We start from the raw sequence: 27,524 nt of genomic DNA on the forward strand, positions 1-27,524 counted from the left end.
ATAGCAAAAGTATTCACTTCAATCAATAATATTGAAAAAAAAAAAGCAACGGTTTAGCCCATTGATCAATTCTATCGATACGTTAATGGTCCATCCATTGACCAATCTTATGCTCAAATAACTAACCTTGGTCACGCATAATGCCCTGTGATAAAGGTGACCAAGATTCCCCTCTTAGTAAGGTCTCCACCTATAATGTCGGTGGCTCGGCCCGCAAGGATATCCTAACACTAGTGTATGTATATTCACAAACTCCTCAAACGAGTTCATAGCGATATTGAACACCGCATCAACATTTTTCGATATCCACAAAATCATACCACAATATTTACACACACACATAACTTTCATGATTCAGCATATCAAAGCACCTTTCATAAACCACATTTATAAGTCATAAATTTTTCGCGATTCTTTAGTAAAAGTTTTCACAAACCATTTACAGGCAATCGGTTCAAACTGTTATCAAGAGAGAACTTTCTATTTCAAATTGATAAAATTAGGGGTGAGCAAACCGGACCGGATCGGACCAGAATCGGCCGGGTTGGTACGGTCCTTGGTTCCATGTGGATGGGATCGGATCGCCCATAATATAAATAATTATATATAATATACAATTAGAAAAAACATAGAAATTTTTGAAGAACTAATTAACCTAATTTCCCCATCTTCCGCTCGACGCTCACTCCTCCCCTCTTGGCTCGACGCTCACGTCTCGCCTTTGTAATATAGCCTCCGATCGCGTTTGTCAATATGCAGTCTCCGATCGTGTTTTTTCTTAACTATATAATCCAAACCCATTGTTTTGTTCCCATGTTCAAGAGTATTGGATTAATTAAAGTGGAGCTAGAGGTTGTCGATCCCCATGATAGGTCTTCCTCAAGTAGGAGCTAAATTATTCTTGCAATCAGAGTCCGTAACCGTTGGTTATCTAAGCCTTTGGGCATGGGCATTTCTTGGCTTGTGGAAGGTTTTTGAGTTGGGCAAATCAACCAATCTTGGGGTAATAGTCTTGCTTATATTTACTTTTTTAAAAAATTCTTGTAAAGTCGATTGAGATATTGATCCGTATCACAATCCAGCTATGACCTCTAGTAATGGAGGCTGTTTTCTGTCTCTTTAAATTGGTCTGCAATACTTATGTCAGTGTTCACGATAAGTATACTACTTTTTTTTTTTCTTTACGATGATCATGTTCGTGTTTTATTATGTTGGATGGTTGAGATTGAAAGTTGTTAGTTTACATCTAAGAGTTAAATTTTTACAAGCAGCCGGTGTTAGCAGTCCCACTGGGATTGGACCAAACAGTCGGTCCCCGGCCGGTCCAGAAAATTTGGGGACCGAGACTATTGGTCAGGTCCCCGATTCCATAACGGGAACGGACCGGCCCAAACCATGCACACCTCTAGATAAAACGGCAGTAAATGCTAGATTGCAACAAAAATGCTATTTCCTAACTCATAGCATATTTAGTACTTATCATTTTCGAAATATAAAGTTCACAAACACAAAGAAGAAATAGTATCACTAACTTGAAAAAGCTGAAAACCAACCTACGATGGTTACTCGAGCCAACGTATTCGTCTGCCTATCAAATAATTGAAAAACAATATCAAAAACTGAGTAAAACAAGATTCTAACGTATGACTCGACTAAACTAAGCATATTCATTGATAAAACAACACTAATGCGCCAACGTAAATCGTTTGTGCCATAACTTCCTTTGTCGAACTCCATTTCAAGCAGACTTACAGTACATAGAAAACGCTTTTAGCGTACTACAATCCCTAAACTGTCCAATCCAACATCTAGCCAGAAACTGTCGGCCCAAAAGCTACTATTTGCGCACTGTTTAGCATGCGCGCTCGACGCTAGAAATTGGTCTCGGGCAAATTGTAAGTCCAAATCAAGATCCGTTAACTCCCACGGCTCTAAAACATCATATATACACAGCTCGACAACCAATAATCGAAGACAGCAACTCATAATCAACCTAACTTCAAATTTTAAACCCTAACTCCAAAAAATTTCTCTGATTAGACGAATCGAGGCTTTGATTAATCACCCGACGTTACGAAACAGCGTCTTATAAGCCAAACGCGCGCGAAAATTTTCTCTCTTTCCCCTTTTTCCTTTGTTTTCTCTCTTCACGGACGGTCGAGCACTTCTTCAACGAAGCTGTTGGAGTAAAATGGAAAACGAGCTGGGCTGAGGCTATAGAACACATAGGCTTGGGCTGGGCCCATATGTTACAAGACCCTGGGTCCATGTTATCAAGATTTTTTCTTCCAATGTCAGTAAACTGTAGGCATATATTTCCAAAAAACAATAAAAATAAAAAGACAACTGTCAATAGCAAGTTAACAAGAACTTTGCTTAATTAAGCACGCTGGACACGCCATCAAGATAAAAAAAGGATGGACAAATTTACTTTTCTAGGGTTTCATTTGATCGAAAAGTTCTACTGGAAACTCTCACCTTCTAGAGAAATATCTAATGAACAAGAAAACTAAAAGCGCGAGTAACAAACTTGTGCTATCTTCGGAAAAGAAAGATGGATCCAGCTCTAAGGAAGAGCTTACCATTTCAACCGCAGGTTCGAATCAAGACTCCATTTAAAAACACTCCCTTCCAAGCACAACGACAAGGAGTTGACACTTCGAACAACCTCAGCTTGAACAATCTTCATGGCAAACCCCAACTTCCTCCTAGTGGCTTTTCCCAGCCAGAGCCACATAAACCCCGCCCTCCAACTCGCGAGCCGCCTCCTCCGGACCGGGGCTTCCGTCACATTCACCACCACGACGTCCGCTCACCGCCGCATGACCGGACTCCAGAAGTCTGACCGTCTGACATTCGCCACCTACTCGGACGGCGTCGAAGAAGGATTGAAACCAAGCACTAATAGCCTGGAGCACCTTATGGACGAGACAGCACGACGGTGCTCGGAAGCCCTGAGACAACTCATTGAGACGAGCCAAAGTAAGGGCCAGAACTTCACGTGCATAATTTACACGGCGGTCGCACCTTGGGTGGCCGATGTTGCGCGTTGCTATGACATCCCGTCCATTGTACTTTGGATTCAACCAGCTACATTGTTCGAGATATATTACTATTATCTCAATGGCTACGGTGGCAATATCACAAATGAGAGCAACGGTCCTCCATCACCGACTCCATTACCGGGACTGCCGCCGCTCACGGGCCGGGACATCCCTTCTTTCTTGTCCCCCGGGAGCCCATTTGGTTTCCTTCTCACTTTAATCGAAAAGCAAATCCAAGTGCTCAAGGAGGACAGGAGACCAAGAGTGCTTGTGAATACTTTTGATGCATTAGAATTGGAGCAATTGAACGCTATCGATGAGCTCGAACTGGTCGCCATTGGGCCGCTGTTGCCCTCCTTCGAGGGACAAGACTCTTCCAACGCATCGCTACGAGGCGACCTCTTCCAAGGCTCGGGGGATTACATCAAGTGGTTAGGCACAAAGCCCGCGGCCTCGGTGATTTACATATCGTTCGGAAGTATTTCCACGCTATTGAAGCCGCAGAAGGAAGAAATCGCACGCGGGCTGCTGAGCACCGGCCGGCCATTTCTGTGGGTGATCCGGAAAGGCGGAGACCACGGAAAGCAGGAGGAGTCGGAGGATGGATTGAGCTGCGAAGAGGAGCTGCGGAAACAAGGAATGATCGTGCCGTGGTGCTCACAAGTTGAGGTCCTGTCGCATCCCTCGGTCGGGTGCTTCGTCACGCACTGCGGCTGGAACTCGACGCTCGAGAGCCTCGTCTGCGGGGTGCCGATGGTGGCGCTCCCGCTGTGGGCCGACCAGCTGACCAACGCCATGCTCATCGAGGATGTGTGGAGGGTCGGGGTGAGGGCGGACGGGAATGGAGGAGGCATTGTGGAAGGAGGCGAGCTCGAGAGGTGCTTGGAATTGGTCATGGGAGGTGGGAAGAGGAGCGAAGGAATGAGAGGGAAAGCTGAGAAGCTGAAGGATTTGGCAAGAGAGGCGGCCAAAGAAGGTGGGTCTGCGGACAAGAATCTCAAGGCTTTTCTGGAAGAGATTGTCTCTAGCTGAAGAGTAGAGTTTCAATTTTAATTGAATCAAAGGACTTTGGTTCTTCTTGTGAAATCTAACCCAAGATTATAATGACCTCAAAAACTGCATCTTAGTTACCATTTTGCCCTTTTCAGAGTTATAATCTACGATATTGCCAGTGATGCTGTATTTGCTCGAGAAGAAACCAAATTCTTCATGTTTTATGTATAAAAAAATTGGGATAAGTGCACTGAAAGTTTGAAAATTTATCAAAAAGGTACAATTGAGTTCTTAAACTTTCAAAAAATATAATTAAGTCCTAAAACTTGTCAAGTTGGTACAATCAAATCTGGAAACTTATCGTGTTGATGCAATAAATCGTAAAAATTATTAGCATTTTTTCGTTTGTCAAGTTTGACGGAGTTAATGGAATGATTTTATTGCACCAACTTGACAAATTTTAGGATTCAATTGCATTCCCATGATGCACTAACCAACAAACCCAGGCCATGCACATTGAGAATGAATGTGTTGGGATGTGGTTTATGTTTCCTATCGAAAAAAAAGCATGAGGGGTCCGGGAGGGGGGCACCGTCAAACGGCGAGAGGGTTTTTATAGTTTGAGTCCATATTTTTTTTATTAGCAATTTTGGCTTGAGCCATGAATAACTACTGTTATATATTATATTTTTCTTCTATAACCAAGGGATGTAAGAAAGATGTACAATGTGCTAATTATAGTGGAATCCTCTCTTGGATATAGCCCTAATTTAAATGTGAACCAAGATAAACCTTGTGTCTCGATTTTCTTTTCTTGCTTTTATGCTTTACTTCATTTGCGATTTGTGCACCAAATCCTAACATAATTGAAGGTTGAGGTGAGAGTGAAGAGGAATGGTGAAAGGCGTGGTGGAAGGAGATGGGATCAAGAGGGGCTTGGAATTAGCAGTGGGAGGTGGAGATGAGGGAGAGGAAACTAGGGAGAACATTACAAAAAAAAATCATAAATTTGTTGTAATTGTGTCAATTCAATCATAAACTTTGTTTTGCCAATTGAGTCCCAAGTCTTTTGCAATTGTGCCAATTCGGTTCATTTTGCTAGTTGGCGCTGATGTGGCAATTTTTCAATAATTATTTTTTCTTTTTGTTCTTTTTTGGGTTTAGGGCCAGCGGAGGCCTTCGGCCACTAGACGAGGACCTACGAGCCCTCGCCAACAGGTGACGAGGGTTGCAAGCCCTCACTCTCCGCAACTAGGCGACGATCACAAGCCCTCATCAAGCATGTGTTGAGGGTCACAAGCCCTCGCCAGCTGTCGAAGAGGGCTTGCAAGGCCTCCAAGGGGCGGCAGAGGTCAACGGCCCTAACAAAATAAGAAGGAGAAAAAATATATAAAGAATTATTAAAATAATAAAAATATTTAATATTTAAAAATATTAAAATATTATTAAAAATTTGTCACGTCAATGCCGATCGACAAAATGGATTGAATTGATACAATTATATTAATTTTGAGACTTTTTAAATAATTTTCTCGGAAATTAGGAGGAATCCCAAGAAGTGGAAGGGTTTAGCAAGAGAAACTGCCAAAGTAGGTAGGTCATCGGATAGGAATCTCAAGACATTCTTGGAAGGGATCCAAATGGAAGCATATGGTCACTAGGCTTGATCATCAACCTCCTAAAATGTTACATATATAATCAATACATCATGAGTAAAAGGTTTTTAATTTCATGATTATGAACTCTCATAGCTCCATATATCACGAAAAATCTATAATTTTAGAATAAATTTTTTTCACCGATTATCAACAACATAGCTTCGAATCTAGAAGTGCTATAAGTTCGATATTTTCTCGAGAAATTTTTTCGAATTATGAACCATTATTCAACTCTTGTTATTTCAAGTTCACTATAAATTTAGGCATATGTATATATATAGCAAGTTAACGAGAACTTGTTTAATTAAGCACGCTGGACACAACTTTAAGATAAAACAGGTTGGATAAATTTATTTTTCTAGGATTTTTGTTTGATCAAAAAGTTCTTCTAGAAACTCTCACCTCCTGAAGAGTGAAAACAACTTGTGCTGTCTTAGGAAAAGAGAGATAGATCCAGCCTCCTGAAGAGTCATACCATTCCACCCGCAAGTTCTAATCAAGACTCCATTTAAAAAACACTCCATTCCCAAGCACAACACCAAGAAGTTTAACACTCGAACCAATCTCAACTTGATAACTCTATGGCAAACCCCAACTTCCTCCTCGTATTGGCTTTTCCTAGCCAAAGCCACATAAATCCCGCCCTCCAGCTCGCGAGCCGCGTCCTCTGGACAGGCGCTTCCGTCACGTTCACCACCATGACGTCTGCTCACCGCCGTGTGCGCGGACTGCAGACCTCTGACCGTTTGACATTCGTCACCTACTCCGACGGCTTCGAAGAAGGATCCTAGCCAAGTACTGGTAGCCTGGGGCACCTTGGGGACGGGATAGCCCGACGATGTACGGAAACCCCCACGACAACTCATTGAGGCAAGCCGTGATAAGGGCCAGAACTTCACGTGCATATTTTACACGGCGATCGCACCTTGGGTGGCCGATGTTGGGCGTTGCTACTACATCCCGTCCATTGTACTTTGGATTCAACCAGCTACATTGTTCGAGATATATTACTGCTATTCCAATGGCTACGGTGGCAATATCACGAACGAGAGAGCAATGGTCCTCCATTGCCGGCACCATTACCAGGACTGCCCGCCGCTCACGGGCCTCAACATCCCTTCTTTCTTGTTCCCCGGAAACCCTTTTTGGTTTCCTTCTGACTCTAATTGAAAAGCAAATCCAAGTGCTCAAGGAGGATAGGAGACCAAGAGTGCTTGTGAATCCTTTCGATGCATTAGAATCAGAGCAATTGAACGCTATCGATGAGCTCGAACTGGTCGCCATCGGGCCGCTATTGCTTTCCTTTGAGGGACAAGACTCTTCCGACGCATCGCTGGGAGGCGACCTCTTCCAAGGCTCGGGGGATTACATCAAGTGGTTAGGCACAAAGCCCGCGGCCTCGGTGATTTACATATCGTTCGGAAGTATTTCCACGGTATCAAAGCCGCAGAAGGAAGAAATCGCACATGGGCGGCTGAGCACTGGCCAGCCGTTCCTGTGGGTGATCCGGAAAGGCGGAGACGACGGAAAGCAAGAGGAGCCGGAGGATCCATTGAGCTGCGAAGAGGAGCTGCAGAAACGAGGAATGATCGTGCCATGGTGCTAGCAAGTCGAGGTCCTGTCACATCCCTCGGTCGGGTGCTTCGTCACGCACTGCGGCTGGAACTCGACCCTCGAGAGCCTCGTCTGCGGGGTGCTGATGGTGGCACTCCCGCTGTGGGCCGACCGGCTGACCGATGCCATGCTCATCGAGGATGTGTGGAGGGTCGGGGTGAGGGCGGACGGGAATGGAGGAGGCAATGTGGAAGGAGGCGAGCTCGAGTGGTGCTTGGAATTGGTCATGGGAGGTGGGGAGAGGAGCGAGGGAATGAGACGGAATGCCGAGAAGCTGAAGGATTCGGCCAAAGAAGGCGGGTCTGCGGACAAGAATCTCAAGGCTTTTCTGGACGAGATTGTTTCCAGGTGAAGAGTATACTTCGATTTGACATTGAACAATGCCCTAAAAAACTATATCTTAGGTCCTAAGCAATACCTTAAAAGGCTTAAAGAGAGATAGGGAAAGAAACTCTCCGATATGGTGGAGGATGTCATTGTAATTTCTCTCTGTATTTCCTCTTTCTGGAGAAGAAAAATATTCAGGAGAAACTTAAGGTAGACCCCAGGTCGCTTTTGGTCGACGACTACCTGGTAGGCTAGTATAGTAGCCACCCACGCCGGTAACCTTGTTGGGAGCTTGCTCCAGACTCTCCACCACTAAGAGTTATAACCCTCAAGGCTTTTTTGGACGAGATTGTTTCTAGCTGAAGAGTGTACTTCGATTTGACATTAAACAATGCCCTAAAAAACTATATCTTAGTTACCCTTTTGCCATTTTCAGAGTTATTATCTACGATATTGCCATTAAGGCCGTATTTTTTTTATCTATATAAAAAAAATTAGGTAAAAAATGGCTGATATAAAGCTAGACAAAATGCTCTCCGATTTAAACATATAAACCAAAAAAAAAAAAAGAGAGGGAAAATGTTCGCGCAGACGAACGAAAAATAAAAGTAGGTGTGAAATAGGGAATTGGGGTGGAATTTAATGGAATTTTTCCTCTTAAAAATGGAGTTGAAGGACCTAGGACTATTTTTTTTTTTTGGGTCAATCCTAGGACTGATTTAAAACGAACTTAAAATGTTGGGTATTTTCTACCGGGATTGAAAGGTCGGGACAAAATTGATTTATCTTTAAAATGTCGTGATTTATTTTCCCATGTGACCTAGGATCTTGTTAGAAAGTTTCCATGGGCACTCCTTAAAGTTAGTAACATTAATGAAACTACGTATAGGTATGTTTAAGGAAAAAAAAAACATATTTCGAAGTAGCATGCTTCAACTGGAAATACTCATATTCCCTATGAGCCTTAGCAAGTGCCAGAAATACACTCTTTAACATTTTTTTTTTAAAAGGAGCTATCTATATTTCAAATTCAGAAAAATTACGAAAGAAAAGCCATAAACCTATTATAGGATGTCAATTAGGTCTTAAACCTTTTAATTTGATCAATTAGTCAAACCTTTTGACAATTTATCAATGTAATCCTTCTTATCAATTTTTGGTCAAAAATCATTGACATAGACGTCGACGATCCTATATATGTGAATGCACACTGACAGAAATAATTTTTGTAATTTTTTTCCTTTCCTTTTTTTTTTTCTTATTTCCCAACTAACGGAGGTTGTGGGCCATAGGCGACGGCCACAATGCCCTCGCCAGCCCTTAGCTAAAAAAAAGGAGAAAAGTTATAAAAATTGTCCACATTGGCTATTTCTGATCAAAATTTACCAAAAGGACTATGCTGACAAATTTTCAAAAAGTTTATGACAGAACTGACATCATTTCAATATGTTTAAGAACTTTCTTTTTTTTTCCGGCAATTATTCCTACTGAACCCTTTGAAAGAGAGAATCGTACTAGAAGTATATTGGTCCAATAAAAGAAATTTGTGAGTGCCAAAGTAAGCTCAGAAACATCAACACTTTAAGGGGTGAGTTTTTATTTTTAAAGTATCTTGAGTTTTTATTTTATTTTGTGGTCTATCATATCTCAATCTGACTTTTTCTTTGCCTCTTTGTAGAGCGTAGAAGTCGAACCTGTACCTATGATACTAGCTTCCTCCCAATCCCTTTACCAACATGGCCGCATTCCTATTAGCAAGTATCTTGAGTTGAAAAGACTATTGTCGCAACATATTTTTTAGACTAAATCAAACACTTTTGCAAGAGAGTCCTTGACTACTTGTATTAATACAATTTAGGATACTCCAAAAGTAATTAATAGTTTTGCCTAGTAGAGTTACCCCGTTTGACCAAAGTACCCCTAAGCTTTGAGAAGATTTATCCCCAACACCCAAAAAAAGAAAAATCCTAACACACACCAATCTAAGGAAGAGCTGATAACCCGGCCCCCATGCCGCCGGCGCCGCCACCTCCGCCACGCATACTTAGCCATCGCTTAGACCCCGCCACGGTCCCCCTCCCTATCACCGTTATCAACCAATGTCTCTGTCTCTCCCCCTCCATCCACGAAGACATAGGGGCCTCGCACCGGGGCTCCGGCTTACATTGTGGTCGAGGCCCATGGAGCCGTGCTCGTTTGTGCAGCTGAATTGAATAGAGACGATGAGTCTGTCAGGTAGAGGGGGGAGGGGCTCGGCCAACAACAATTTTAGATGGAGGAGAAAAAACTTTGCATTCTAGCCAAAAGGAAACAGCTCTCCATGAACCACCAAACAAACAAAAACCAATAATTTTCTTTTTTAACATAGTTTTCATGTAATTTATTTTTCTTTATCATGAAGTTTTCAATGAAACAATTGCATCTTAAAAGTAAAATTCTCTTATGTTGCATTGCCGAATTCGAATCTTTATCATATCTGGATAAACTCGGACATACCGGATAAAATATGTCAAATAAGAGATCCGGCATAGGGAGCGTGACACACCAGGATTGGAAGAAAAAAATTCAAAACTAAAATAACAAACTGTGTTATCTTCCAATGATAGAGTGACGCATTCGACAAGCATTGACGAACCCACAATTCTTGACACTCTTCGCAGATGCCTCTCTACTCTCCAATCGATTCACCGAGCAATCTCCAATCTTTCTCAACCTTTCTCAACTCGCTCATGTTCGCATCGATGCAATTCAATTACAATCTACCTTCTCACCGGCCCGGCCTCCTCCTCCTCCTCCACCTCCATCAGACCATTCGACTGTCATGACCGTTTCACGTCGTCAATCTCCTTCGACAATTCGTCGTTCTTAGCTTCTCTTGATTCAACCCCATCGTCTGTTATCGAGATACAAGATGTGGCTTGTCCTGCCATCTTTCGGGGAGTTGAAAAAGACTTTTTAATTAAAAGGCTCCCAATCATGTGACCTTGAACGACCGCCTTAAATGATGCTTAGCATGCTGATAATTGCAATCAATTTAAAAAAACAAAACCGAGGACAGATGTTTTCGTCTATCACCATCACGATCATTAAATCTAATGAAATGGACACGCAACCAGCTCCCCGATTCTCCTCGACACCTGTCCACACCTAACTCCGTCAATCAAGCTTTGCTTCACGCTTTATTTAACGCCAGAAAAATATCCATAATATCTCAATGTCCTTTTCAAATTCATCCATTTCGAGCGAAATAAATAAACCGAACACATTTCGTTTTTTAACCCGTCTTATCTCTAATTCTCTTCTCTCTGACTTTTATTCTGTGTCTTTACAAAGCGCGAAATCGAACCCTATATCTTTCATGCTAATGATCATGATCCGGCCGGCAATCCTTTTAATCGTATTGGCAACCGAACAAAAGAGCCAGCCAATCATCTCCCGCGTTTTGCCAGCTCAGCAGATCTCAAGGGTGATTAGATTCCGTTTCGCCGCATGAAAAAGTCTCCGCAGTCCAAGCAAAACAGGTTGGAAGTTGGATTCTACTCCAACAAAAAGGCTGTATACAATAGAAGATTTCGATTTCTTGGTGGATTAGTTTTTACTATTCACGTGGGGTAAACTTCAATTTTTTTTTTTTTACGCAAGGTATTCGGAAAAATTAGAAGGTGTGTGGAGTAAATTTTGGGAATTATTTTACTGATATTCGTGCTTAATTTATATCCCTTAATTTAAGACAAGTGCTTTTTCAAAATTAGAAGTGGCAAATTAGGAATTTCCTGTTATCTCCCTCGAAAGCCCGCTCAAAATCTCTCTCTCTCCGCTGTCTGTCAACCCAGCCAAATCATCGTACGACAGAGCAACGCCACACCATAACACGTCTCTCCGTCTCTCCGTCTCTCTCTCTCCGATGGGAGACATGTCGACCCTCCACCGTTCTCTCCCCACCGTCGCCGCCCTCCTCCTCATCCTCCTCCTCTCCGCCGCCGCGTCCGGCGAGGACGACTCCTCCGCCATGTCCGCGCTCCGGGCGGCCATGTCCCCCGCCCCGTCCGGCTGGTCCTCCGCCACCGCCTACTGCAAATGGGACGGCGTCAAATGCGACTCCTCCTCCCGCGTCACCGACATCGACCTCGCCTCCAGGTCCCTCACCGGGACCCTCCCCGCAGATCTCTCCTCCCTCTCTGGCCTCAAAACCCTGTCCCTCCAGAAGAACGCCTTCTCCGGCCCCATCCCCAATCTCGCCAATCTCCCCTCCTTGCAGGTTATCTACCTCGACAGCAACAATTTCACCAGTGTGCCCGACGGGGCCTTCGCGGGGCTCACGAGCTTGCAGACATTGAGCCTGAGCAACAATTTCAACCTCGACCCGTGGGCGATCCCCTCCGAGTTGAATCAGTCCACGGGCCTCGTCACGTTCTACGCCGGCAGCGCCAATGTGATGGGGACTCTGCCCGATTTCTTCGGCTCCTTCCCGAGCCTCCAGAGTCTGCGGCTGTCCTACAATAACCTCACCGGGGCGCTCCCGCCGTCTTTCGCCGGGTCCGGGATTCAGAACTTGTGGCTCAACAATCAGGCGCAGGGCTTGTCAGGTACTATTGATGTTTTGTCTAGCATGCCCCAGTTGTATCAAGTCTGGTTGCACAAGAATAGGTTCACCGGTCCCATCCCGGACCTGTCGAAATGCGAGAGTTTGTTTGACCTTCAGCTTCGCGACAACGACTTCACCGGCGTCGTGCCTGCTAATCTGATGTCGTTGCCTAGTATAAAGAATGTGTCCTTGGACAACAATAAGTTGCAGGGCCCTGTGCCCGACAACCCCAACAACATCAAGTTTACTTATGATGGTACGAATAGCTTTTGTAACACTGCGCCGGGCCCTTGCGCTCCCCAAGTCACTACATTGCTGGAGATCGCAGGGGCACTGGGTTATCCGATGACGTTGGCCGAGTCTTGGGAAGGGAATGATGCTTGTCAAGGGTGGAGTTTCATTATTTGTCAGGGGAAGAATGTAACGTCGGTGTCTTTCTCCAAGCAGCATTTCTCAGGGACGATCTCACCCGCTTTCGCCAATCTCACGTCCTTGAGGAGTTTGTTGTTGAATGATAATGATTTGACTGGTTCTATACCGGATAGTTTGGCGACGTTGCCTCATCTTCAGGTCCTCGATGTTTCCAACAATAATCTCTCTGGGGCAGTGCCAGTCTTCCCAGCTTCGGTGAAATTGACTAGCACGGGCAATCCTTTGCTCGGAAAATCAAGCTCTGGGAGTGGGGGAACTCCTGGTTCAGATTCGACCTCTGGAAATTCATCGAGTGCAGCGAAGGGCTCTGTCTCAGCTGGTTTGATCGTGGCTCTTGTTTTGGCTAGTTTAGTATTTTTAGGTGTAGTGCTGTTTGTGTTATACAAATTCTGTTATGCCAAAAGGAAAAATACAGGGTTCACAAAGGGTGAAAGTTTAGAAAAGGGAAAAGAAGTAGTTAAGATAAATGGGATGAATGGGTATGGCGGTGTTCAAAGTGAGATGCATAGTCAAAGTAGTGGCGACCTTCCTGTCTTCGACGGTGGAAATGTCGCAATTTCAATTGATGTACTCAGACAAGTAACAGATGATTTCAGTGAGGGCAATGTATTAGGTAGGGGAGGTTTTGGTGTTGTCTACAAAGGGGAATTGCATGATGGGACCAGGATTGCCGTTAAGAGAATGGAATCTTTAGCTCTTGGAAATAAAGGCTTGTCTGAGTTCCAAGCTGAACTTGCAGTGCTTACTAAAGTACGGCATAGGCATCTGGTTGCTCTTCTTGGATATTGTATCAACGGTAATGAACGGCTGTTGGTATATGAGCATATGCCACAGGGCACACTGGCGCAGCATTTGTTTGAGTGGGAAGAGATGGGTTGCTCGCCCCTTACATGGAAGCAGAGAGTTACGATAGCTCTGGATGTTGCCAGAGGGGTAGAATACTTACACAGCTTGGCTCAACAGAGTTTCATCCACAGGGACTTGAAACCATCTAACATACTTCTTGGGGATGACATGAGGGCAAAGGTTGCAGATTTTGGTTTGGTTAAAAATGCCCCCGATGGCAAGTACTCTCTCGAGACTCGTTTGGCTGGAACATTTGGCTATCTAGCTCCTGAATATGCTGGTAAGTAGAGCTTCAATGCTTCTTGTTTCAGTTTTATCTTTTGTAACTTGCTTATAATACGGCTGCACTTTCTGAACTCAAGCAATCCAGATAGCCCCGAAGAGTTGGATTGAATTTTCTGAGAGATATAGTCACTCAATAGTTTATGATAGTGGACAATTAAAGAATATGAGAATGGGTGACATTAGGTCAAGTTGACGTCTTTTTGAAAACGTGCTATGATGTATTAGTGCGCTTATGAAAAGAGGAGAGAAATAGAGGAAGATACACCAAAATTCGCAAAGTGGTCTTTGTAATATTTAACTCTTTGGAAGTCCTCTTTCCTTGATTGGGATACTAATGAGCATTCACGCAATCCCTTGGCTGGAGATTGATGTATGAACATGATAGCCTACTTATTGATCTGTCTCGCTGCATATGTAAATGGAGGCCTGGTTCTAGTTTGTTGTGTCAGTATTATAGTTTTTGTTGGCTGAATAATCCAAAAATGTGTAAATGCTAACACTGAAGAAATTCTTCTTCTTCAATTAAGATGTACATTTTCGATTATATTCTCCAGTACTCTGTTTTGGGCATGCGCACCCATTTATTCATTTGCTTGGATTGTGTGCCTCGGAAGTTGCATTTGATGTGCTTTCTCTATTGATGAACAGCAACTGGCAGGGTAACCACTAAGGTGGACATTTATGCATATGGAGTTGTTTTAATGGAGATACTCACCGGCAGAAAAGCATTGGATGACTCTTTGCCAGATGAGAGCGCTCATTTGGTGACATGGTTCCGCAGAGTCGTAATCAACAAGGAAAACATCCCAAAAGTCATAGACCAAACTCTTAACCCTGACAATGACACCTTGGAGAGCATCTGCAAAGTGGCTGAGCTGGCAGGTCATTGCACTACCCGCGAACCCTCCCAAAGACCCGATATGGGCCACGCAGTCAACGTTTTGGGCCCTCTTGTAGAGCAGTGGAAGCCTTCTTGCCAGGAGGAAGAGGAGCACTACGGCATTGACCTACACATGAGCCTCCCTCAAGCTCTTGAAAGATGGCAATCAGATGAAGGCACTTCCTCATTGTTTAACAGTGCGTCCTTCTCCCAAACCCAGTCAAGCGTCCCTTCAAAACCTGCATGCTTTGCGGACTCATTCAATTCCACGGATTGCCGGTGAGGGGGACAAAAACAAAGGCTTCCCATCTTCTTAGTCCAGTGTCTTACCGAGGAGTAATTGTGCTTCTGTCATATATTCTCTCGCTTAATTGGTCTTCTTACAGTCTTCTGATGATTTATACTGCTCAAGCTGAGTGGACAGAAGCTACTGCTTAGGTTTTTGTTCTTTGATATGTTATTCTTTTCCTCTCTCGTTCGTTCTTTTCTATCCTCGCTTGTCCAGCTTTCTTTCACGCAGACCATCGGTTTTGCGGTGGTCAAGTAAAGGGGTCAAACCAAGTTGAGAAGAGGAGGGTAGATATGTGTATGATAGTTACTTTACATTGTAAAAAAAAGAAGGCGACTGCTTTCACTGGAATGTAGTAATGGGTTGAGAAATTTTCCCCTTTCTTCCTTCTCCTATGAATGATCACATTGATTTTCCTTTTCTCATGTATTCATTGGACTTTCCTTTGTGAAAAGCATCATGCCCCGGTACTTTTGAGATGATTCTCCAATCCAGCCTGTGCAACATGTGTTAGGTGTGGGTCATTGGATTATGATGCAGATGCCAGCAAATAGGTTGGCTACTTTTCATATGTAGCTTGATGAGAGAGAGAGAGAGAGAGAGAGAGAGAGAGTGGTTGGGTTTGCTTAGACTCTGCAACTGAAGTCACATGTTAGGAAGATGCATGAGTTGGGGCCATATTGTGGGAGTGTGAAAAGAGAGGACTTTTTCACTGAACATGATTTCGGTTGTTGTGCACATGTTGTGGGGACCCCTCCCCTGTTCCTTATTTTCTCCGCATGTTCTTGTAGGGAAGAGACAGTTCACCAGATGAGTTGGTGCTTTCGGTATTTAAGTTTTGCTAAAGTCGGCGGCTAATTTTTGTTCTTCCTTTTATGGTTCTTCCTTCTTTTTGGTTGCAGCGTGAAAAAGGACTGGAGATTAACCGAATACTATGATTGGCATGCATGAAAATTCCCATCCAGTTGTCAGGTCGTGAAACCTGACAATGACACATAACCAGAAAAACCAAGTCCCACAAAGCATTCAGAAAATGGGAAATTTTCAAATAAGAATCTTTGTTTCAAATAGAGTTAACATAAAAAAAAATTCAAACTAATATATTTGTGATAAATTTATTTCAAATTATTTTTTCATCGTAAAAAACTTCAAACTAGTATACTTGTGATAAATTTACTTCAAACTATTATTTTTACAATAAAAAATCTCAAATTGATATATTTGTGATAAATTTACCTCAAACCGATACATTTGTGATAAATTTACCCTCCGTTAATTTTTCATGAAATTTTACCGTTAAATTGTTGAAATGGATTATATGTGGCAGTTGATGGATGTACAAGTTTATGGTTTTCACCGTCTGTTTATTACAAATGCATCGGTTTGGAATTTTTCGTGATATTAACATGATTTATCGAAAAACTAATAAATGATAAATTTGTTACGGGTGTATTAGTTTAAGATTTTTAGTGATTAAAAAGTTTAGTTTGAGGTACATTTGTCACATATGTACTAGTTTTAGATTTTTTTGTCTTAAAAAAAATAGTTTGGGATAAATTTGTTACGGTTATCTTGACTTGAATTTTTTGTGGTAAAAAAAATAGTTTGGGTTAAATTTGTCACATGTATATCAGTTTGGGATTTTTTATGATAAAAAAAAAGTTTGGGGTAAATTTATCATAGGTGTACAACTTTGAAATTTTTCATGGTATTAATTCTTTCAAATAATGAATTTAATTGCACTTATTATTTTAAAGAACGAGCTAACTAATGACATTCTCATCATTTACTCTTATTTCCCTTATTTTTTTTCTTGTTTCTTTTTTCTTTTTCCCTCTTTCCCCCCCATGCCATCCCCGGAGGTCGCCTAACACCGGTGAGGGCCAGCCTAGCCCTCACCCGACGCCAACGAGGGTTGTCCTCACCGGATCTGCAGAGGGTCGCTTCACGTCGGCCCAAGAGAGGGTGGCGATGGCCGGCGGAGAGGAGAGGAAAAAGAAAAAGAAAAAAGAAAAAAGTAAAGTAAAGGAAAACGAAAAGCTTGTAAAATAAATTACAGAGGAGTTACTCGGAAAAGAAAAGGCGGGGCTCGATCATAAGGCGTCGCATTGTAGATAGATAATACTAAGCGACACGGCTTCGATGGCTTCCGGCAAGCATTGCGAAGGATATATCGAAAGCATCCGGCAACAATAAATGTAACCGAACGGTACCCAATAGAAAAATGAGCAAGAGCTTTGGTGAAGTTAAGAATAATGCAGAAAAGTGAATTGGAAATTTATTATTTTTTTTTGTATTTTTTCAAATCATAAATATCACTACAAGGCGTCTAAAATATTTTTGACATCCTCCCTCAAACTCATGGTGAATGTCACTTTGAGTTTGAATCGATATCGAACAGTGTTCCAACACGTAACGTGGCATCATGCTTGGTGGATCTGCAACGGGGTGGTGTGTGGGGCGACGTCTACCGGATCTGGCTCGTTTGAGGGCAGCGAGTCCGGTGATGGCGTCGCTTTCTTGAAACAAGAAGTGAAAAGTCAAAAATCATAGGTATTTGAGCCAAGCAGCGCGTGTCCTTTGCGGTCTCGAATTGGCGATGTAATACGACCACCGTGGAGCTTTCTCAGACGGAATGAAGCACTCAAATGAACACTAGCAAGTGGTGGTGATGGATTCATTTTGCTATGGAGTGCAAATGGTGCATGGGGTGCACCGGGTGTGAAGTGCCCTCGGTGCACCAGGATTGACTTAAGAAATGAGACTCTTGATACCAAGTTGACACCAAGTTAAGAATAATGTCGATAGAAAAGAGTACATGGACAACCTAATAACAAGTTTTATAGGAGAACTATCTAAAGAAATCAAATTAGATATGTATAATCAAAATAAATATAAAAAATTAGAGGAAATATCCTAAATATCTTTGAAAGATATTTAAAATATCTCTAACAAATTACGAGTCTTTATCGCAACCAATTATTTGTAGGGGCAGGATAATATCTATTTTTATAGATTATCAAACTTTACACCTTTTCCCTCTAATCGTTGCTTGTAAGTCAAGTCATACACATTAACATCGAGAAAGATATGTATTATCTCTTTAAGTACTTTCTCTCGAGCTATTTGTTCTTTCGCCGTGGTGATTAATCTCTTTTATGTTTACAGTTACCTAAAACATTATTATTCTTTTGCTAAGTTCAATGCTAACTTATTTTTTACATATATAAAAGATATGCAAAAAAGGGGAAAATGCCACATGTAAGAGCAAATTAAAAGTAAGAAAACCGAGATTTTAATAAGAGAAATGATAACAGATCACACGTTAAATTTTTAACTTGAGAACTCGTTTTGGGGATTATTAGTCTCATAATGTGGTCCCCCCCAAGAATCAATCTCCGGCTCCGTCCATGTCAACAACATCTTCATTGCAAGAAACAAGGGAGAAAAAAACTTAGGGTTTTCCTCAGAAGGCGTTGAAGAGGGCAATAATAGGAATAGGAATGGCTTCTACTGCTTCCGGCATGCGTCGTGAAGGATCATGTCGAACGCATCCAGCAGTGACCGGATGTACAGCTCAGAGTCTATGAAGCCTTGCTCAGCTCCCACCGCTACTCTCAGATTTCCCGCATAGCTGAAGATCGTTAGGCCGAGACTCTGCAAAAGTTGAACACAAGAAAGTATTTCGTGTATTCATTACAGTATCGCTTACGAAGAAGATAGTCACCCGCGATTCAGTCTAGTCATTAGGTGTTGTGGTAAACAAGACAGATCGAATTTTGAATTCGACGGTTCTGTCGACTCTTATGGATGGCATAGGAGCCCAACTTTTGCATAAACCGTGTTACAATAATAGAAAAGTTCATCTTTGGATCATATTTATGTCCCAAATGTCGCTATCTATATCGATATTTCATCAGAAGACGCATTTGAAGACTTGGAAAATGAGGCCTAGGACCAAAACTTTAGACCTACCAATCCAGCATGGGAAATCCTATGCTCTTGGGTCCAAAATCGAAATCGACGATAACTAGATAAATACCTCAGGTGTGCCGGCGACGGTGAAGTACATGCCTTTAACAGGATGATTACACAGAGACAATTTCTCCATCGGCCCCATAACGTTGGAGATGACCATGCTCGAGTTACTCATTGTCCTGCTGATGTGCTTCGCTACTGCCTGCAACTCCAAGCACACAAGAGTACGCTCATATCAATTTTGTAAATTGGACTTAGCATATTTAGCGTTTCTGATTAATTAATTGTCACGACGTGCACATACCTCTGCGTTTCCGCATTTCTTCATGATCTCAAGTAGCTTCCCTGTGAGGACCACGCCGAAAGAGCTCCGTTTCCTCCTGATCGTGTCACGAGCCTCGCGGACAAACTTCAGAGGATCCAGGAACTGAGAATCGCTCGGCTTCACTTTCGGTATCGGCACGTGCAAGAATGCGAAATTGTTCCCCCATGGCGACTCCGAACTAGGCTGGACCATGTCCCTCACCGACTTGTAATCGCGCAAGTTCCTCGTGTTCAGCAGCACCAGCGCTGTGGAGTTGGTGCTCAGGTTCGAGTTCGGGCTCGCTCTTTGCATGTACAACCGGGTCGCCAAGAAGATTATTCCCGTGATCACGTCGTTGACGGTCTGTTTCATCGAAGAGAAAATTCATGGGGAAAGACATGATGATATGTTAGTCGTTGCATGGTTGACTGATTCGAAGCCTTCGGATAATCAATCAATTTCTGTATAGTAAAAAAGCTAATATAACTACAGTTCCAAATTGACCCTAGTTTGAAAAGGAAAATGTTTACATGATCGACAGGGACGGTACAATCTCAATCAGGGATCCACACACCATCACCGCGTGTTTTGTATAAAACACTTATTGATTGGGAAATCGTGTGGTCAGAAATAACTTATATTACTATCAAATTGTCGGCCTAGCAGCTTATAGAAATAATGTTGCACATGTCTGGTCGAATGCTACTAATGATCTTTATCATTTGAGGTTGATTCCCATCCACTAACGTAATGTTGATATATCTCTCTCTGTCAAATGTCTTAATCATGCTAGTTAAATGTGGAAACATCCCTTTCTTGTATTAATTGCCCCGGAAAATTCAAGGAAACGCCCAATATGGTGACTTTATTGTAAAAGATTATGCACATTAAATGCGTAAATTCACATTATTTGCCTCAGTTAAATTTTGAACACCCAGAAAACTAGCCGTATACTAATTGACAGACTTGTGTATGGTAAATGTCTAAAATAAATATCACCTAAACGACGTAAAATTAGCAAAATACGTGAGAAAAAATAAGTAGTTTTTGAGCTAGTTATGTGTAGGCGACCATTATAATGCAAAAGACTAGAGACCAAAGTGTACCTTAAAAAGTGAAATGCTAAAAGATCGAGTCATACATGTGTGATGCAAGGAGCTAGACTTTAGTATAGCATTCAAAATGATATTTGTTACCACTCGAAGGCGGGACTTGATCTCTTTGATGCGATCCAACGAGAACGTGATTGTCGACACCGAGAACGGCTGGAAGCTCTCCGACCCGCGTCGGATCGGCGACAAATCGTCCTCGATGCAAGTGCTTTTCAAGACGCTCCAACCAAAATCTCTTACGGTGCTGACGACCGGCGAGAAATATCTGCTGACCACCTTCCGAAGTCCGACGTTTCTGCCGTCTTTATTGGCTGAGCTGAAGTTACTGACTGAGGGGAAGGTGACGGGAAGGGAAGGATCGTCAGCTCTTTGGAGGCAAGACAAGAGAGCGCCCACAAGAGAATAGCCATCACCGAGTGCATGGTGAAGCTTGAAAATTAGGGTTCCTTGTGCTTCGCTGGTCGGATACTTGATGATGTGTACCTCCCATAGGGGCTGGTCTTGTGGAAATGGTTTCATGCCCATTTCTGAGATGTAACTCTTGAGGAAACTGTCGTTCTCGGATGGAGATGATGAGCCCTTTGGAGAGGAAAAGCTGGGGACGTGTACATGGTTGTCCACATTCACTTCCACCTTCTTCCACTTCCTTCCTCCCTTCTTTCCCATCACCTGTCCAAGACAAAAGAAACCCAAAATAATATCTAAGTATGTGCAGTGAATTAGGGTTCATTCATTCACGCTATCACCATGCAAGTATCCGTATGTACCAATTAATCAAGTATTCTCTTGACTTTTTGGGCATTCATTCCATCATGCGACTAAATTCTTTGGTGGTGTGACATCAAATACTAGAAAGTTCATTCATGCTAGGAAGAAGTTCGAGACAATAATTCCAATTATTCCTCGGACTAGGCCGTCATTCCTCTCGTTCGACCATCTGTAGCACAATTACACATACATACCATGATTGAAGAGAAGCGTGGGTTGATTGGGAGGAAAACATCTTCGATCAGCCACTTAGTTTGGGAGTCGTCGATCGGAATTTCGGATTCCAAAATGCCAATAACAGAAACCGACAGCACTTTACTGTTGAAGTACTGTCCTGTAGGGCTGACGGGCTCAAGACCTTCATCCTCCTCCATCAACTCCATTGGACTTTGTGTTAACTGCAATCTAAGATCAACAGGTTTGAGAACTCACAGACAAGTCTATGAAACAGTCGGATATTATTGACACACATTTATATCTATTTGTGCGTGTATTTGTCTGTGTCCATGGATTGTTTTCATGTTTCTGGCCATCCTTGTGACTTCGTGTGCTATGGTTCGTCGGTGGATTTTAGGATTAGGTGGGATAAGAAAGTGTTGGCAGTTGCAAGTAGCTATACATAGGATGTCATCTGCTGGAAGAAGTCAAAAGACTGGAGATTTTCTCACGAACTAGTTCGATCCACATCGGGCCAAACTTAAAGTCTTTCAAAGGGTAGCCATTTAGAGACGAATCGTTCTTTACGAGTTAGCCGATATTACGTCTCCTATCGGATGTGAGACTTGAGGGTGTTAAACTCTTTTCCAAGTGCTCGAGGCTCTTCAAGCATCCGACTGCACACTCTTGTGCATACAACGCATGGCTCGTTTGCTGGAATGCACATGTTCGCGCTAAAGATAAATATGTGTTGAGATCAATGGGACCAATTGCCCGATTGACTTTTTGAATTGTAAGAAAGGGTTTTGTCAGCCGGTGATCTCGCGGCACTTATTATAACACGCAAATGAGATATTCGATTTTCATAGTATCGATTGTGCATATCACGAGAATGGTCAGTGCATTGAAGATTACGATGTTTTTGTGTTTGATAATTGTCGTGGAAGCACTCTTCAATAAAATGATAGCACTAATGTGCTTTCAAGTCTCAAAGATTCTCTTCAACTATGCTACCCCGAAGTTGCTAGTAATCGACCATGATTAGATGATCACCTTGATGTAATTGCTTGTTCAGAGAATGTAATCTTACCGTGAAGCAGCGAGAAAACCACTCTACAACAGCAAAAATCTCAAAGGATTGACCGGAGTTCATCCGTGACAAATGTTGCTGATAGATCTTCAACAGTTGTGAGAAGTGAGGAGACCGAGAACTAGAAAAGATATGAATGAGATAATTTAGGGTTGGTTTTGAACCAGTTTTGAGGTCGGTTCCCCAGTAAAACCGACTGGTTCAGCGCATAGATCCCGGAACCGAACTAGTTATTGCGTGAATTAGCCAAGTAATACCAATACAATTCGGTTCCCGAGTTGAACCAGCCAAATTGCTCAACCCTAGTCGTCACCTTCCTCTTGTTTGTCCTCTTCATGCTTTATATGCAAGTCCCACTAGTGGGAGTGCATACCCGCTCCCTGACGGTAGCTCTCGCCCAACAAGAGGTCTAAATCTACTTCTGAAGGGAACGGATCCTAATACATATACGTACAAATATACAACAGACTAAACTAAATTATATGCACTAGATCAAACTTGAATCGCTGATCGGTGAAGTGTATCACGTAGAATGAACATACCTCGATAGTCACGGATTAAGAGCCCCAATGCAGATGAGAAAAAGATCTAGATCCGCCGATCGATCGTCCTTCAAGAGAGCTTTTTCAAGAAAGTTTTTGAGAGAGTTTTTTCGATGGGTAGAAAGAACGATGTACGTTATGTAGAAGAGAAGTCACTTTCTTCTCTTTCTCTCTTTCCTTTATTCGATAGGAAATAAATCCGCCTTAATTTGCAATCAATTATCGCAATAATGGCAAATAATAAATTTAGCCCTTAATGGGCGTAATTTCCCAACATCTCTCACTCGCCCACAAAGGGCTAAACGCCTATAATTCTCTTATCACTGCAAAGTTCATATGAGCAAATAATCCGTACGATCGGTATACTATTAGAGCTCGTTGTCATACATCCGTTGGGAGTATATAGTAGCTCAAAATGGGCACATAACCTCAGAGTAGATCTAGTATACGGTACTCTAGATCGATCAGTCACATTTACATCATATCTCTCTCGATCTCTTTGACTATTCAAATACAATACATTGTATTCACAATCATCATTAAACTCAAATAATCATAATTGGTCGACCTGTGAATACAAAGATTGAATGTGACATCAAAATAAATTAATCTTCCTTTTCCCTTAAACCTTTCAATATCGGTTCGGCTCGATTTTCTAGAAATATCCCATTAGATCGAATCGGTGTCTTGACCATTGCTAACACTCGAAGATAACGAACACCAAAAACAAATTTTGAGAATAAGTAAGAGTTGTGATGGGGCTTAATTGAGGAACTATTATCCTCAAGAGTCTCACACGACTATAGAGTTGAGATTGAAACTCTTCCCAACTCTTCTTAGTCGTCTCATGCATACGTAATATCAAGTGCGTATTACGGTATTCTCTCATTTTCCATGGAGCGTATATCTTTCCACTTAATACCATACGGATAATAGCTTAGACATACTCAATGTCTAGCTTGAGTTCACAAATCTACTCTCTTTAAATAATCCATTAGAACTCACATTTGGCATCAAAAACAGATAAATTGAAATATGTGAGCTATTTCATTTTCGAATGTAATAAACATTATGACTTCATCTTAACGCTCCTGTTAAAGCGACATCAAAATTTCAAGCTTGAGCTCTCAATTATTACTTAGCTAATAAGCTTAAAATCGTCTCATCTCTATTCATTACACAGTAAATAAATGCGATTACCCTTGTGAGTGGGCTAATCTCTCATATGTTCGACATATCTTCTTATATAAATGTCATACAAACTCGTATGCATCAATAATGATAACAAATACCATTAATTGTGAACTTTATGAAATATAAATATCTAGTACTCTCACTTCTACGCACTTCTAGAGATTTCAATGTAGGGAACTAGTCCATTTGTCAACATATGACTAAGGAAAACATCTTGAGGAATTCACTTCGTCGGAAGATCTACTATTATTCTATGCGTATATATGTATTGTATGTTCACATCTTTTCATACAATCATGTCTTTCACAAAATTATATTTCGCAACTTTATGTTTGGTCTTGTAATGGATCCTTAGTGTAAGCTATTGCTGTCAAGCTATCACAATTAACAAATAATTGAACCTGCAGCATCCTTAGCAACACCTCACTGATCCAAGCATCTCTTATGCCAAACATTCTGCTGCACTGCTGCTGATAACACCACAAGATCAATTTTCATCGTCGATAAGGCTATGCACGTTTGCTTCTTACTTTCCAAGATATGGTGCTATTTCTAATTAAGAACGCAAATCTAGATGTTGAATTTCTCTCATATAAACCTCTTCCTTAGTCAACATCAGTATAACCTTCAAGGCGCAGATCTCTACCTTGATAACTCAGCAAAAAAATTGACAGTATTTTTTAAATACATTAGGATTCTCTTGATGGCAATCCAATATGTTTGACCTGATTTGGATTGGTATATGCTCACCATTCTAATAATATAACAAATATCAAGTCTTGTACACATCATAGTGTACATTAAGCTTCCAACAGTACTAAAATATGGAACACTTTCCATTTCTTCATTTGCTTGTGGAGTCTCAAGACATATTTTGCGGCTCGAACTTTCACCTCTTGTAAAAGGAGTGTTTTGGGTTTACAATCTTGCATACGAAATTACTCAAGGACTTTATCTATATAAGTCTTTTGTGAAAGAGATTACAATCTCTTTGAACAATATCTTGAAATCTTAACTTCAAGAATATATGCAAATTCACCAATATCTTTTATCTCAAAAATTAGAACATAACCAATTCTTGACTGTATTAACAAACTTCATATTGCTCCAAACAATTAGTATATCATCAATATATAATGATAAAATTACAAATTGATCTTTGGATCTTTTGATGTGTACTCAATGATTTATCATATGCCACTATGGCATTACAAAAAAGTATATGCCATTATCTCCAAAAGCGCTTAAAGTTGTATATCGATATCAAAAGTCGACATACTTTTTGTTCTTGGCCTTCGTAGCAAATCCAGTAGCGTTGTTTCATATAATTTTTTTCTTCTAATTCTCCATTGAGAAAAACAGTCTTTACATCCATCTGATGTAATTCAATAACCATAATAATCACTATTGCCCGAATAAAGTGAATTGAGGTAAATCTCACCACGGGAGAAAAAAAGCTTTTCATAATTAATTCTTCTAGTTGATTGTACCATTTTACTACAAGGCGAGCCTTATATCTCTCAATCGAGCCATCAGCTTTACGCTTTATTTTGAGAACCCACTTGTTCCCAATGGTTTTGTGTCCATTCGAAAGATCAACCGGTTTCCAAGCTTGATCCGATCTCACTGACTTCATCTTCTTCCATTGCTTGCATCAACTTTTCTTTATCGGGGCAAGTCAAAGACTCATTTACATTCCTTGGCTCATTCTTTTCTTATGGAGCGCGACCATGAAAGCTTTATCTTGAATGTCTAAATATCGACGAGTCGATGGAGAGCACTTTTGCGACTTGTTCGCCAAATTGGAGATTACACACTTAGTACTTCATGCTCCATTACACTCCCACTCGGATTAGATAACGACGACATCTTCACATCAAGTTGTTGCAATTGAGACTAGTTCGAAACAAATTCCTCACTTCTCACATTGCTCCCACTTGGAAGAGATGTCCCATTAAAAATATTATTACTATCCAAGATTTCAAACAGAGAATGGTCTTCATCTATCACGCCCTTTTTCAAAATTCAATCACTAAGAATGTAACATCTCGTGATTCAAATTCAATTACACTTCCCACTTTCTTGCTCACCTATAACACATATCCTTTTGAGTGCTTTCGGTATCTTATGAAGGCACTTTTTTTGTTTCCGGGGAGTATCTTAGACCTAACCATTTTCATTGGGATCTGTTCCTTCTCTTTGCAACTCCATTCTGTTGAGGAATCGTTGAAATAGTCAACTATTTTTCTATTCCTTTTTATCACATAAAAATCTGAATTGATCGGATAAACTTTCTCGACCTCGATCGGCTTTTTTATTTTAAAAAGATTTTCTAAAAGCTCAAAAAAAAAAATTCAAAGCAACTTATGCTTCAGATTTATGAGACATTAAAGACAATATGTCCAAATCTAGTGTAATCATCTATAAATGTAATGAAATAAACAACTCCATGCATTTCTCTCACATTCATTGAACCATATATGTCCAAATGGATCAATTGCAAAGAAAACTCAACTCTTGTTCTTTTTTCAACCGGTTTTCTCATTTTTTTTCCCGCCAGGCAATGCTCACAAATAGGCAAATCGATTTTTTTCAATATTGACCAATGAGACCTCTTTGGATTATCTAAAATTCGTTATTGGCTAATATGACCCAACCTAACATGCCATATATTTACATCACCACAAAAGATGTAAATAGGGAATAATTAACATTTACATTATTGTACTTAACAATCGGCACAATGAAACCATCTAGAACCATAATAACTTGTTCCCAATGACAAGTTATCACCACCATTATGAAAGTTCAAACTGAAATCAAATTTGACCAAACTAACATGGAAACTAAATTCCGTTGAATTTTTGGAGCATATAACACAATATGTAGAAACAGGATGCGACCACCACGCATATTCAATTGGCAGGTGTCAATTCATTTAACTTCCACTTAGGAATTGTTTCCCACATTTATCCACTTTGCTTCATGTTGAACTCGTTGAAATTCCATGAAGATATTTCTATCTTTCATTATATGGTCTGTGGTCCCTAAGTCTACAATCCACAAAGGATAAGATTCAGTTATAAAAACTAAATTAAAGACTTACGTAACACTCTCAAGTGCACAAAGGGTCTTTTAACTTCTTTGGTTCACTACAATCATGAGCAAAGTGAACCTTATTACTACATATAAAACATTTCACCTTGAGATGTTTTTCTTGAAAGGGCATTTTCCTTTCCCATGGCGGTTAAACTTCGATTTCTATCTTGAAGGATCTATTCCCTTGTTGTTCCAGTTCTTGAACCCACTCTGACGCTTAAGCCTGGAGCATGAAGCCCCATTTGAGCTAGAACCATCATAGCAAATGTCAATTTCTAGTTTAGCCGCCGGAAGGCGGTCTACCGCTAGTTCAAGACGCCGCATAGCA

General features: G+C 41.4%; 3 protein-coding genes and 1 pseudogene across 3 annotated transcripts; 3 read left to right on the top strand and 1 right to left on the bottom strand.

Moving 5' to 3' along the window:
* The first annotated feature begins 2,657 nt into the window (after window positions 1-2,657).
* Window positions 2,658-4,083, top strand: LOC115743341 (crocetin glucosyltransferase, chloroplastic-like). Its single transcript, XM_030678078.2, has one exon. The coding sequence runs from the start codon at window positions 2,688-2,690 to the stop codon at window positions 4,074-4,076; it is 1,389 nt and encodes a 462-aa protein (XP_030533938.1). The 5' UTR covers window positions 2,658-2,687; the 3' UTR covers window positions 4,077-4,083.
* A 2,193-nt stretch (window positions 4,084-6,276) lies between these two features.
* LOC115743298 lies at window positions 6,277-7,663 on the top strand (annotated as a pseudogene).
* A 3,782-nt stretch (window positions 7,664-11,445) lies between these two features.
* LOC115743339 (receptor-like kinase TMK4) lies at window positions 11,446-15,382 on the top strand. The gene is made up of 2 exons (XM_030678076.2): window positions 11,446-13,779; window positions 14,433-15,382. Exons 1-2 carry the CDS (start codon window positions 11,541-11,543, stop codon window positions 14,945-14,947), a joined length of 2,754 nt encoding a protein of 917 aa, XP_030533936.1. The 5' UTR covers window positions 11,446-11,540; the 3' UTR covers window positions 14,948-15,382.
* A 2,846-nt stretch (window positions 15,383-18,228) lies between these two features.
* Window positions 18,229-21,641, bottom strand: LOC115743340 (wax ester synthase/diacylglycerol acyltransferase 4-like). Its single transcript, XM_030678077.2, has 5 exons — window positions 21,310-21,641; window positions 20,432-21,016; window positions 19,236-19,598; window positions 18,996-19,133; window positions 18,229-18,610 (listed from the first exon to the last, which is right to left on the bottom strand). The coding sequence occupies exons 1-5, from the start codon at window positions 21,496-21,498 to the stop codon at window positions 18,464-18,466; spliced, it is 1,422 nt and encodes a 473-aa protein (XP_030533937.1). The 5' UTR covers window positions 21,499-21,641; the 3' UTR covers window positions 18,229-18,463.
* Between the last annotated feature and the right edge of the window lie 5,883 nt (window positions 21,642-27,524).

The sequence above is a fragment of the Rhodamnia argentea genome, chromosome 1 (assembly GCF_020921035.1).
Source record: "Rhodamnia argentea isolate NSW1041297 chromosome 1, ASM2092103v1, whole genome shotgun sequence".
NCBI lineage: Eukaryota > Viridiplantae > Streptophyta > Magnoliopsida > Myrtales > Myrtaceae > Rhodamnia > Rhodamnia argentea.

What these genes read in the sequence shown, in the direction of transcription:
- LOC115743341 (XM_030678078.2), top strand. Translation starts at nt 2,688, where the DNA reads ATGGCAAACCCCAACTTCCTCCTAGTGGCTTTTCCCAGCCAGAGCCAC.
- LOC115743339 (XM_030678076.2), top strand. Translation starts at nt 11,541, where the DNA reads ATGGGAGACATGTCGACCCTCCACCGTTCTCTCCCCACCGTCGCCGCC. An exon ending in TCTAGCTCCTGAATATGCTG is followed by an intron (nt 13,780 to 14,432) that starts GTAAGTAGAGCT and finishes ATTGATGAACAG; the next exon opens with CAACTGGCAGGGTAACCACT.
- LOC115743340 (XM_030678077.2), bottom strand. Translation starts at nt 21,498, where the DNA reads ATGGAGTTGATGGAGGAGGATGAAGGTCTTGAGCCCGTCAGCCCTACA. An exon ending in CACGCTTCTCTTCAATCATG is followed by an intron (nt 21,017 to 21,309) that starts GTATGTATGTGT and finishes TGTCTTGGACAG; the next exon opens with GTGATGGGAAAGAAGGGAGG. An exon ending in CCGTCGCCGGCACACCTGAG is followed by an intron (nt 18,611 to 18,995) that starts GTATTTATCTAG and finishes CAACTTTTGCAG; the next exon opens with AGTCTCGGCCTAACGATCTT.